The 13,542-nt window shown below is 40.2% G+C and overlaps 2 protein-coding genes across 2 annotated transcripts; one reads left to right on the forward strand and one right to left on the reverse strand.

Moving 5' to 3' along the window:
* The first annotated feature begins 3,973 nt into the window (after positions 1-3,973).
* Positions 3,974-5,991, forward strand: LOC148098497 (uncharacterized). The gene has a single exon (XM_087852247.1). The coding sequence runs from the start codon at positions 4,113-4,115 to the stop codon at positions 5,565-5,567; it is 1,455 nt and encodes a 484-aa protein (XP_087708373.1). The 5' UTR covers positions 3,974-4,112; the 3' UTR covers positions 5,568-5,991.
* A 553-nt stretch (positions 5,992-6,544) lies between these two features.
* Positions 6,545-13,155, reverse strand: e2f6 (E2F transcription factor 6). Its single transcript, XM_006793510.3, has 9 exons — positions 12,904-13,155; positions 12,181-12,480; positions 11,476-11,510; positions 11,231-11,286; positions 10,778-10,964; positions 10,378-10,533; positions 9,575-9,689; positions 9,204-9,354; positions 6,545-7,116 (listed from the first exon to the last, which is right to left on the reverse strand). Exons 1-9 carry the CDS (start codon positions 13,018-13,020, stop codon positions 7,058-7,060), a joined length of 1,176 nt encoding a protein of 391 aa, XP_006793573.2. The 5' UTR covers positions 13,021-13,155; the 3' UTR covers positions 6,545-7,057.
* Positions 13,156-13,542: the final 387 nt, after the last annotated feature.

Here is a 13,542-nt window from a genome sequence, read left to right on the forward strand (position 1 = left end):
ACACTACATTCAAAAAAGGGGAAAACAGCATGGTAGGAAAAAAGTCATTTAAAAGTTATTAGTGTAAAAAAAAGAAACATTGGTTATATCATCTCTCCTCCCTTGTCCTAGAACAAACTCCCATAAAGGTTAAACTGGTCATGCCAAAACCAATAGGAAACCACCTGTCTCCATGGTTACATGCAGATTGGCTATTTTCCCTGAACTGAGTGCCAGAAATCCCAGAGCCAAGTGTGTCTCAACATGTTTTCAGTGCGTCCTCTGATGCTTGGGAGCATGGCTGCAGGAACTCCCAGTGTCAACACAAATACAGAAAGAAGACACTGTAACTGCTACAAGTACATTTTTATATAGTCTGAGGATATTTAATGACTAAAAATAATAATAATTGGGAGAAAAATATTTTTGTTGGTTATTGTCCAATGCTTGATAGTGTTATTTTAACCCATTCACTAAGTGCTTTCTGTTTGGTTAGTAAAGAAGATTTACTGGAAAGATCCCAGAACAAAGTCCGTCAGTGCTCAAAGTCCAAAAACAAAATAGTCTTGATACTCTGATGTTTTAGGGATTCAGCCTATGAGTCATATAATAAGGTCTTTCAGCAACTTGTAAAACTGTAGGATCTTTAGTCTACACTAGGCTCCTAAAATGCTGTATCCTAATTTAACTTAACTTTTTTGGGGGGACCACTGATCATAGCTATTCAGGGTCACAGAGGCTAGGCTTTGTGGCATAGTGGTGCAGTGGTTAGCACATAGCCTTACAGTAAAAAGGTCCTGTGTTCTGTGCCTATATGTTCTCCCTGTCCTCCACATTCCTCCCACAGTCCAAAGACGTGTGGGGTTAATTAGTGATTCTAAACTGAGAAAATAGATGTGTTTCTTCTATATTTGTATAGATGAAGCTACCCGACAGTCTATAAGTGATTCAAACCATCTCCAGCTGCAACAGTTTTGCTGAACTCTGGTCTTCATTAATTAATATTTACATGTTTATTAATAATTATGAGCCAATAATATAATGTACATGATACCTACGTAACAAATAGTTTATGCTGGATCTTATCTTATACAGATAAAATAAATGAAATTAAAAGCTATTACATGCTTACATTTGACCTTGGAACGGTTTTGTTGATCATGATGCAGTGATGATGTCTGTCCACTGGGTGGTGTTGTTGTAAAGGGATCAGATGGTTGTAAAAAAAAAAAAAAAAGAAAAAAAAAAAAGAAACGAGCTGGTATCCTTAACTCCAGAGCAACTGTTCATATTTGAAGCCAAGTTTTCAGGGTATTCAAAATCATAACTGAGTCAGGGCAAACAATCATCTTACAACTGCTGCATATTTGATCAAAAACTAGATTTGCTCACAGCTTACATGGAGACATGGTGAACATGGACTTGAATGTGCAGAGTAAAACCAGCTCAAGAGGAGATTGGTCCATCAGGCCAAGCCACATACTCTGCTTATTTTAACACATTTTCTCACAGCAGATTTTAGTCTGTGCTTTCCATCATAAAAAGTATAAATAATAATAAATAATAAAGCTAATTCTACTGTAAAATGTAATAGTCAATAAATAAATTCCTTATTACTGGCTGTGTGTAAGCATAATCTTATGCTGCACATACATTTTTCAGAAGCTTTTATTTTGTCATCAGTCTGTGTCGTTATCTGCCACTTGTACAGAATCGTAACACATTCTGGGTTTCGGAGCCAGTGTTTCCATGTTTCCAGTTTTTGACTTTAAATCTCTCTTCAATATTCTGTGTTTGATTTGAACCTGTTTTGAGTTTTGCTAGGATTATGTGTTTGTTCATATTCTGTATTCATAGTTATCATTTTTAGTCATTCAAGGTTTTCCTGTGCTATGCTCCTTGTGTCTACTCTGCGCTTCTGTTGTCCCATGTTTAGTTGGTGGTTGTTTACCTTTTGTCTGTGTCTTCGTCTCAGTGTTTGTGTCCTGTCTTATTGTGATAGCCTCTGTTCCTGTGTGCATTGTGTTCAGGTTTTTGGCTCACGTGTTTTCTGTTTTGGATAACTTTTGAACCCTGTTTTCTTCAGCCACCTGGACATAAAGGGTCATTTTTGCCTTGGAGTCTTCATTTTAGGACCAAATTCTCCATAAACATGACACACTCTGAACACAGTAGGTCCAGAAGGAAGCCAATGTTTCCTTTCTTGGTTGTGAAGGTTCTTTCAGTCCTTTTGAATAGCTTAAAACAACAATATTATAATACTGGAATCATATGCATTCATAGCTTTTTTCCCCCACTTATTCATCACTTAATATCTGATATTTCACATCTAAACAGATGTGAAGAACAGATTTGCTGGATGAAAGAAATGTGAGCTTGGATTCAGATCAACTTTGTGTATTGTAATTTATTTCTTTGCAATAAGTAGTCAGTGCATTCTCCTCTAGATTGGTTTACCATACATAAGAAGATCGGATGAATAAATGTGGGTGTCCCGTTGTATAAGGCAGGACTCGGAGCTGTGCAATCAAACAGAGATTTAGTTACAACACCAGGTGAGTTATATACATATATAAAGTGATAAGGGAATGAGGGCTCCAGGGATGCCAAGGAGAAGAAGGTAAAGAGTAAAACCTATTTAGTATGAGAGACTATATAGAAGGGTTTAATGCCAGCTTTAGGTCCACATACACTGCAACTGTTACTGCACTCCTGACCCCTATAAATCATTATCATTCAAGTCCAGGTCTCTGAGGAAAGAAAACTGGGAGCTCACAACCTTTCTCTGACAGGTTATAATCACCTAGCCTGAAGATAATGAGAATACTTTCTCATCAGTGACGTTTTGTTTCACTTCCAGTTTATAAAAATATCACGGCTTACGCGTGTACTTGATTATGGACATATTTTTAAAATCACTCTTTCCAAGACATCCTAAATACTGATGGATTAAAAAAACAAAAACAAAAAAAAAAACACACTAAAACCCAATTCGACCAGACCCAGAACTGATCCATAATCAAAACAGGACTACAAGGTGAACTGGATGTCTGTTAACTAACTGATAACTAGAAACTTGTAAGGCGCTAATGTGTAAACACCTAAAGAAGATACTCTCAAAAGGGAACACTAAGTTTCTAGTACCTAAGTAAAATTTATCGCACTGTTTGTTTGTTTGTTTGTTTGTTTTAAATGAAGTGAACCAAATGCTTAAGCACTTCACAAGCGCATGGCACAACACAGAAGAGCCACCTCCACAGGACAAGATTCAGCTGTCCATCTGCATCTTAAGGATAAAGGACACTCTTTCGAGGATGCCAATGTTCACATTTTGGACAGAGAGGACAGATGGTTTGAAAGAGGAGTGAAAGAAGCCATCTATGTCCACTGTGAGCGACCATCTTTGAACAGAGGCGGTGGTTTACGACACCAACTCTCTGCTGTCTATAATCCAGTTTTGAGATCCCTTCCCAGACGCCTTAACGCCCACTCACACCCTGGGCCATCTGACCTCAGGATTTCGCATGATAAGGTGGGGCCAGGTTTCACAATGAACTCACCCGAAACTCTGGCTGATTGGGACCCACACCCAGTTCCACACCTTGGCTCAGGCGATTAGAGGATCATCAGGGGGTCCTTTTGTCCCTCTGTGGGGGGACACTCCCACCAGGCTTATATCTGGGACTCTCCACCATTTGACCTTAGAACTGAAGAAGCCTCTCGGATGAGAGGTGAAACGTCTTCAAGTAACTTAAAGAAGTCCAGACGCTTTTCTTTGCAAGCTCCTTTGACCCAAATGCTTAAGCAAATTAAAGCCCGTTTCAAACATGAAAGGAAAGAGAATCGGGCCATGACGTCAGAAATTCTGACAGCATGTTCTTTGTGGGCGTTACCTATTTTCAATCAGCCAATAGGGAGCGTTGCTGTGGGCGGGGTTAGTTTCAAAGATGAAAGGCAAGAGAATCAGGCCGTGACATCACAGTCAACTCAAATCCTTAATAGCAGGTGAAACCGCACACTGGACAAGCACGTTTCTTACTTACAGTCACGAGCGACTCACTGGATGAACTTTTGTTCTGCTACCCTCAGTCTTATCTCAATATCTGTTTTTAGCTTTGTTAGCTTCATTTCAAATGTCAGAAATTAGCAACCAAAAAGCAAAAGCAGAATTTGTGTGCACTATGCCAAAAAGTGCACTGGACAACCTTATTCAGGTTAGAAAAGCCTTCCAAAACACACTCTCTGAAAATAAACTTTTAAGAGAGGATGCAAAGAGAGCCAGACAGCAAATCAAACAGCTGATGGCCAAAATTTCACTGATGCATGCCAAGCTGGACCAGTATGAGATCCAAGCTGGAGAACTCACTGATGAATCAGTGTCATGCAAAGTGAAAATGACCAGCACCACCAACGAAAAAGGGGATCAGACTTGTTGTGTTTTCATCTCAGGTCAGGAAAAGATCATCACCTTTGACCCTGAGATGAACTGTCTGAAACAGCAGCTTCAGCAGAGGGACAGCGAAATCCTGATCCTCAAACAGGAGAAGGAAAGTCTGTCTGCTGAGCTCGCACAGCTTCAGAAACTTGAGGCCTCTCTGGAAGAAACTCTGTGGAATGACAAAATACACAGAGAGAATCTGGAGCAGGAGAAGAAAGTCCTGGAGGAAGAAAATAAGAAAGTCCTGGAAGAGCAGAAAGTGGTGACGGACACAAAAGAAATGCAGAAAAAAACGGACGAGCAGACAAAAGAATTAGAGGAGGCAAAGACAGAGACAGTAGAAACAGTAACCCCAGAGAGATACATCCTCCAGATGTATCTGAGCGCAGATGAGCTCAACCAAATACAGGAGACAAAGGCTCAAATATCACCATGGGAGAAAGCACTGAAAATGGAGGATAAGTTGTGTGTGAACAGACTGATCCAGTTGGTGGTTTCACAGGCCATAGAAAAAGTCTCCTCTAAATACAAGCTCTTCACAGAGCGCCTCACTCCTGACTGCATCAGCGATCGCCTGATTCAGAAAATCTGGCCTGAAATTGAAACAATAAAACATTTGGATCTGTCCCCAAAACGGCTGAAAAATCTTGACAAGGCCATTCTCAAGGATCTTTGCATAGCACACAACTGCAAGGAAAAGTATTTGATTTTTAATCTGAGGGAACAGCTCGATAACTTTACTGTCCCAACCTTCACCAAACACCTGTTCGCATTACCAAGAAGAGTACTCAGTGTCTCTAAAAACAGACAAGAGTACAAGGAAGTGGTGAAAAATGTCATTGAAGATGTGGTAATGCACACTATGAACCAAAGAAATAAGTCAGCAGATCCAGATATAGTTGAGTTTACTATACAGAGGCTTAACGGTAAGATGTGGAACAAAATTGTGTCCAAAAACTACAAAATGTCCTTGGAGAACATTGAACAACTCAGCCTGACAATATACACTGAACTCCAAGAAACGTGGCCTCCTTCAATACTGAGGTCAAGCAACTCATTGGTTGACAAACTAATCATGGCAACCTTCAAAAAACATGCCAAACTGAGGAGACCAAACATCATCTTTAGGGTTTTCTCATGTGCACGCTAAAATTGAACTGACACGTGCATGTAATTATGTGACAAAACTCTTAAATTGGCTTAAAATATTCATTTAGATTGGGCATCTAAATGAACTTTTCAAACCAGAGTGGTTAAAAAGAAACACTCTTCTCCCAACTTCCTTCCCTCATCACCAACTGGCCGAGGCAGATGGCCACCCCATCCCAGAGCCTTGGTCTGCCGGAGGTTTCTCTCTTTTAAAAGTGAGTTTTTCCTTCCCACTGTCGCCAAAGTGCTTGCTCTAGGGGGCTGGAGTTTTTCTGTATTATTGTAGGGTCTTAACCTTACAATATAAAGCACCATGAGGGAAGTGTTGTTGGGGTTTGGAGTTGCTTCTTACATCAAAATGTCCAATTACAACAGGACATTTGGAGTTCAGAAACAGCTCCAAACCAAGAAAAACAAAATAAAATAAAAACTTAAAATAAAAAAAAACTTTGAATTTGTGCTTTGTTTTATTTGCTGTAAATTTGCTAAGAATGTCATAAAAGATTAGAATTGTGTGTCTCAATATCATGTATCATAGCATCACCCTGTAGTTCAATTTGAAGTGGATGTCATAGTAATGTCTTTCTGTATGTGTGTATAAACCGGTGCTGAAAAAAACACCGGAGACGCTCAAAGTATATCCGGTGTTTGAAGTTAGCTGGTTACATTTGTTTAGATATTCTACTTTGCGTGTTCCAGATCCCCAGAATTGATATTTTCATTGAATGGTCTTTTCTGCCTGTCTGTGCGCCATGCAGTTTTCAAGAAGAAAAAAAAAGCTCCCCACTCCTGGAAATGCATCTAGCCTTCATAACAATATTATTTTAAACACGAGAATTAACCATAAGGCCTTTGGTTACACTTACTCAATTCTCTTTTCTGAAACACCTTAGAGAGAAGAAAAGGTCAGAGGTCACAAAATTCACATATTTAAATTGTTTCAGCTGCTGGTGAAAGAAATGAGCCATCTCCTCAGGTTTATACAAGTTCATTTTTATTCATTACAGCATCTTGGAGGTGTGTTTCTAAATGAAAGTTCAAACCAAGATGAAAATATTCATACATCAGGACATAAACACTGATACAAACTCAAAATACAAAGAGGTAAAATATTTTACAGGAAATGTTCCTCAGTAAATAACTGTTATGCGTTTTACAAGGCCTCCAGAATCTCTGCACTCATCTGCAGAACGGAGGCTCAGCAGCTCAATTTCCCCCCAAAGTCTTTCATACGAAAATGAATCTCCAAACATCTGGGTTAAACTGTCCTCATCCACATCAGTTACACGAAACGTGGTGCCAAATGATCCATAAATAAAGTCCCCATCATGCCAGGACTCAGCTGATGATGTTCAGCTGAATATCATTTAGCTGACAATTCATTTCTGGATCTTTCCAGTCAAAACCGTTTTCAGAAACGTTTTGCAGTTTCTGTTAATGCTTTCAAATTCCTTCTGCTGAACCCTGAAATCAGACGATATCTTCTGGAGATCAGCTGGTAGCTACGTGCTCTGTGTGGGACTCTGTGGGACTCTGTGGAATCGAGGTCTCTGCAACAGCAACAACAGCACCATGACCATGAATTCAGACTACAAACATCAGCAGAGTTACGTTTAGTGTTTATGCTCACCCATAAAAGAAACTGCAGAACCCAAGTGCAAAAACATACTCGAGGTCATTTAGAAAGAGTTTTATTACATAATCAAGCTTTCTGAGCGCACTGAGATCTGATCATGGTTATTGTTCCTGGCCCACTGCTTTCACTGAAATGTTATTCAGTCTAGTGCAGAGGCTCATGAGGAGGGAAGGGCTTTCCTGATGCATCCTCCATCAGAGGGGTATACTACGAAGCAAGTTTAACATATCCAAGCTTTGTTTATGTTAGCTGCTTTGACAAAACCTAAAACCTCAGTCAAAGATTTCATGCATCACAACAGTGGTTGTCGACATTCCGGTGACTCAGGCTTTCTGCTTTAGGACAACTTCGATGCATCACTTCATTCTTAAGAGGAAAATGGATCAACTGAGAGTGATGTCATAATTGAATAGATTTACTACTGAGTGCTCCCATTTATTGTTGTAACAGATCAGCTGCACATTGGAGCTCTGAAGCTTTAATGGACAGAAAGGCTTAACTTTAGTAATGCCAGTAAAGTACAGTTCAACAGGCTGCATGTCTAAATGGCACTTAAGGCATAATGAAAGTAAAAGAGGCGTGACTGGCTGACTTTAAATGGAAATGGAACATAACTTAATCTAGACAGGTTTATGTAATGGGCATAAGTTACCATGGTGATCTAGCTAGTAAAAGAGCCAATAATGTGACCCTAAAAGCTCCGACTTTAGGCTCAACATGCCTCACTAACCCACTGATCTCTCTTTAAAGTACACTCCACAGTTAAATATGTAGGTATAAAAACTAGTGACATAATAAACCCACTGGCAATGATAAATACTAAGAGTGCAACGATACTCGTGTCGATATTGAACCGTTTGATACAGTGCTTTCGGTTCGGTACGCATATGTATCGAACAATACAAAATTATTTATTTATTTTATCAACTTTTCTTCTGACGATGCTGTCTGTGTTGAGAGCTCAGTGGATCTGCGTTCGACTACTCCGCCTAGGCTGCACTGTCGAGCGCGGATCCACTGAGCGCAGCGCAAGCTAGCAAGACAGAAGCTAAGCTCGTTGCAACATGGCAACTGCCTCAACGCTACCCGAAATTGAACCTCCCCACCCTCATTCTGATCTGGCGTTTGGAACTATCTTAGTTTTCATGTGACGTATGACCATGAAGGTAAGCGTGTCAGGGACAAAAGTAAAACAGTATGTTGGATGTGCCACGCAATGCTCAATTGGTGGGAACTAGTGCGTTAGCGCAGTTAGCTTGTTAACGTGTTGACGCCGTCCAGCCCCACGCACGGGGCAATCCGCGGTAACTTGTTAACGGAGATTTGCCGCGTTAATGTCATTTTAACGAGATTAACGCTGACAGCGCTAGTGGGAACACAACGAATATGACTGCACATTTATGCCGACATCATCCTAGTGCAAAGACAAGTGGAAGCAGACAAAAACAACAAGCACGCATGCTGCAAACTTTACCCAAGTCATTTAGACAGCCGTTAGCACATGATTCTCCTTATGGGGACCTGATATGTTTAATATGCTGTTGAGAATATAGCCCAGAAGAAGCGTATAGTATAGCTTTTATTTTGGAAAGAGCCATTTCTCTGTAATAAACTCTTTTCCAAAGATGAGTGATTTCTCCATCAGATATTTATTTTTATTATTATTTTGTTGTTTCAGCAACATTAAATTTAAAGACTGTACTTTTGAGTTAAAATATATATTTATAATTTTAATAAATGACAAATTAAAAAGGCATGAACATTTTTTTGTATCGAACAAAATATTAAACCGTGACACCAAAGTATCGAACTTAACCAAACCGTGAATTTTGTGTATCATTGCACCCCTAATAAATACAGGTCCTGATGGTCATCTGCACTGAGCTCATTTATACACGGTGTGTAGCTCAACACTAAACAGTCTAAATATCAACCTGAACCAGTTCAGTTACAAAAACCTCAGGTTTTATCACTCTGTGTTACTCTGTTTTTTCCTTTTACCTCTGTGCAGTGTGGTCGTCTTTATCCGGCTTTCCTCCAGTGTCACAAAGCAGCCGCTCATCTCTTCTGTCACAGCTTCACCCGTCCCAATATCGCAAGTCATCATCATGATAGGACCTTTCCCCCCCTTCAAGTGGACCTGGATGCTGTCCTGCACCAACACACATGCATGAATGTACCCTGAGTTTCAGCGTATGTTTAGAAAAATTTATCATCAGGTTTTGAAAAACAACAAAAACAATGATTACTTTACACACTATTTTAATCATGCTACATTTATTGGAGTTGAACTCAGATAAAAGAGACCAGATCATCCTGAAAATGAACTTTATCCTAGTCTGTGATATTTTAGTATTTTTATGTTGTTTTACCTCTGTCGGTGCAGGAACCTCCAGTTTGGTTTCCTCTGGAGCTTTGACGACGATCACCGTCTGCTCCTGGAAAGCTTCGAGCCGGCTGATGTCCTCATGGGTCACGTAGGCCAATGTGCAGGAGGACAGTTAAAGAAAACTATCTTCTATTCACTTAACAGTTATTAAAGGGTGGTTGTAGACCTCACGGTTTCATTTCATGCCAATGCCGAAAGTGACATTTTAATCTTTATAGAGTGTCAGGAGTGATGCTCTCAGATGTGCAGCTAGAGTAAATCATCTCATCTAACCTGCAGTAACTAATGTAATGGCCACAAGGGGGCAGTGGAAGCACAAATATGGAATTATAATAAGAATACAATTATAATTGTATTCTTAAAATCTCAAAGGCAAACTCTGCAAACCAGGGGCTGTTTCTGTATCAGCAGGTGTGACACCAAGTGGCATTTAATTAAACTGCAGGTTTTTTCAAGCAGGAAGAGAGGACGTTTTGGTGCTCAGAGGTTTTACAGAAAGCCAGAGGAGTCTCAGCTCTCTTGGAGTTCTGTTTACTCAAGCATATCATACTTTCTTTCTTTTTTTTTAACAAAGAACATTTACATTAATTTCCATTCAAATTGGCAAAAACAAACTTCTTACCTTTACTGTAAATGGCCTAGTCATGCAAATTGACTTGTTTTTAGGCTCATTCTGAGAAAGGAAAAACTTTGACGTGGTTAAATCATGGTTTACATTCAGGAGCATTGTTTTCATTACTTCTGTTCAAACTGTCCTGAGTCCCTGACAGAAATGCAGAAGGATATAGAGCGTTCTGCCACTCGTCAGTCATGTCAAACAGCTGCTGGGCGCAGCTTTTGATGAGGCTGTCAAGTGTGTCCTCCACCAGCTTCAGGTTCTCCAGCTCTCTCTGGAACTTCTGCCTGCTCTTTGGCAGAAAGCTGGAGATTGGACAGCTTCCTCTGGACAGACAACAAGTTAACTGTTACACTGTGTTACACAGACAGCGCACAGGACCTTAAGTTTAATTAAAAAAACAAAAACTAAACAAAACATCTTTAAGCAACCTCTTTCTACTGATAGAAACCCAAGAGATGTCCGTGAAGACCCACAAAGAGACCTACTGTCAAAAAATGTATTTTGTCAGCGTTGAACACACAAAGTATTCAGAACTCAACAGTAAGAAATTAACTTTTGCTCACTCACATCCACTTAACCTTATTGGCCGTCTGCTTCTCAATGATGTTGAAGCCCTCCAGGACGTTGGTGATGTCATAAACTCGTCGCCTGCGGGTCTGCAGGCTTTTCGTCACCTCCCGGAGGTCGATCGTGCCATCGGGCGACATCAGCAGAAGCTCCAGGAAGCGCACTGTCAAAACTCCCAGAGACACATCTGAAACCAACATGACACTCAGAGGCGGAACAAGGGGATAAAAACATTTTAAGTCTACATCTTTCTATGTTATCCACTAAAAGATGTTGCAAACACAGCACAGGTTAGGACTACACACCACGTGGCTGTTAAAGTCCCAAGCCGTGAGTCTCCAGTTGGCTGGCTGAACATTTACTCGATCTTGTCCACTACTTCTCTGTATTTCAAATCTACCCTAACCCTAATAAAAAATCTGAATAAATAATAAATATCAAAGAAGGATGCACCTTGTCGGGTGGATATCCTGGTCTGTATCATCTCTTTTAAATGACTGAGGATTTCCCTGGAAAGAAAGATAAAAAATGTAAAAAATTAACTAAATTCACTTGTCATTTATAGTTAAAATGTTTGAAAAGATAAGAAAAGACAGTGAAATTACAACTTGTCCGCCATTTGTAAAATGTAGCAAGAAAGCAAAAAAAAAAAAAAAAAAAAAAAAAACATTTTGGGTTGTTTTGGGTTTTTTTTTTACCTTTTTGTTCCTAAATTCGTCTTGGCATCTGGTTCCTCAAGTTCAAAAAGTGAAAACAAAGCAGATCAAAGTCAGAATAATTTCATGTCCACCAAAAAGTGATAAAACACCAACTTATTCACACCAAAACATAAGCATCAAGATTAACCCAAATAGAAACGATCAATTACAAGCTGATTGTTTAAATACATGTTTTCAAACACTGTGGTGCTGCTTATACACTCAGTTATGTCTTCAACATAAAAAATATATTCAGTAAGTCACTAGTTTGGAACTGACAAGTAAACAAAATCAAAACAAAAAAGTTTTTAACTTGTGCATCAACATGACATCCCTTTATCACCCCACTCAACTAAGGTCATAATCTGGTCAAAAATTACTCCAAAGTTCCTCACAGTGGTACTGGAGGCCAAATACATTCTAGTACTCTCACTCCCAAATCACAGGTCAACGAGGCCTTTATGTATTTAATATGTGTTTATTGATTTGTGTGATTAGGTTAGTGATTCCACATCAGCGCAGACAAGGTGCTGGAGGGCCTTCAAACCAGCAACTATGAAAAAAAAAAACCAACAACAAACAAAACTGGCAAACTTGGCACTTACAGACCGATGCTGTATGACTCTATACAGGGAACAGCAACCAGCTGTGAACTGGACCTTACTTTATATCACACAAAGAAATGTAGAGATAGCATTTTCTTACCTGCTTATGTGGAGTAGGTCTTTGTGCAAAAGGTATAACAGGAACATTAATGTCCTCGTCCTCTTCCTCCTCACCACCTCCTCCTCCTCCAGCAGCCCACTGATCCTCCTCCTCAGACGACTCGGCCCCCCATTGACTGAGCAGACCCAGGGCTCCGTCCAGGCAGGGGGGCATTATGGGAATGGCGTCGCTGCTGACGCCTTCATCCGAGATGTCCTCTGGCAAGAAGTGGTCTTCACAGATTAGATGCTGCTCTACAGAGTCCTGCTTCTCAGTCTCCCTCAGCGCTGCAAGCCACACCTGAACACAGTTACACAGTTAGTCTTTATTGATCTCTAGTTTGACTGGCTGGGTTTTTACTCCATCACAGATATTGTGATACAGGGCCAAATTGGTAACCTGGTAGTTATTTGTGATTAAAACTGCATTTATCTGGTAGAAATAAAAAGAAAACAATATTTACTCGTCTACTGGCCAAACTAGTTTTAAATAGCGTAAACAGCACAGCTGATTCCATGTTTTGGAAATGGGTTCCTGTTCACTCCAGCTGTGTAGTAAATGAGCTAACACATGTCATCGGGGTTATTTAAACAGCAGCTGTTTAACTGGCATCGTGTTAGCGTCATGTTAGCCGGTAGAATCAGATATAAGAGATGCTAACGATCGCTATTCAAACATGTAGCTTGTAAATATGTTGTAACTCTCAAAGTTTTTTGACCCTACCTGGACACGCGCAGGGTCCTGGGGGAAGTTGAAGAACCTCTTCTTGGGTCTGTTGAAGAGCCCCCGGCTAACATTAACCATGCGGTTCGGACACCCAGAGACGACACACTTCACCATGGTAATCGTCTCTTCACCGCCCAGCCTTAACACACCGAGCGGGCAAAGCGCACATCCGCAGCCCGTTTGTAACCGTTAGCACACGAGGAATAAAAACCCGCCACAGCACGACTGGTTTGTTTGTGTCGTCTTCCACGCCGGAAATGGACATGTTTTCACCCGGAAGTACAACAACGCAGGCCAACGATTGCGATAATGCATGTGCGCCCTCTACCGAACTTATGGTTTTAGATTTATTTATGGATTTAATTTGTTTTTAAAGCTTTATTCACATATCACAGTTTGTTATTTACAATGTTTGTACAGCAAAAATTATGTCCAATTGTATTTAGACAAGTAGACATTGAACTTCAGCAGGCTTGTTTGAAACTTCATAAAAAAGGGACTTATGTGACTTTGAAAGTGGCATTGTTGTTGTTGCTAGACAGGCAATATGCAGATTTCTCAAACTGCTCAGTTTGCTCACACAACAATCTCTAAGGGAGGGGTACAAGGCAGCCTACAGAGAGGAAATCCTGAAGT

This window comes from Neolamprologus brichardi, chromosome 15 (assembly GCF_056152115.1).
Source record: "Neolamprologus brichardi isolate AB-2024 chromosome 15, ASM5615211v1, whole genome shotgun sequence".
Lineage (NCBI taxonomy): Eukaryota > Metazoa > Chordata > Actinopteri > Cichliformes > Cichlidae > Neolamprologus > Neolamprologus brichardi.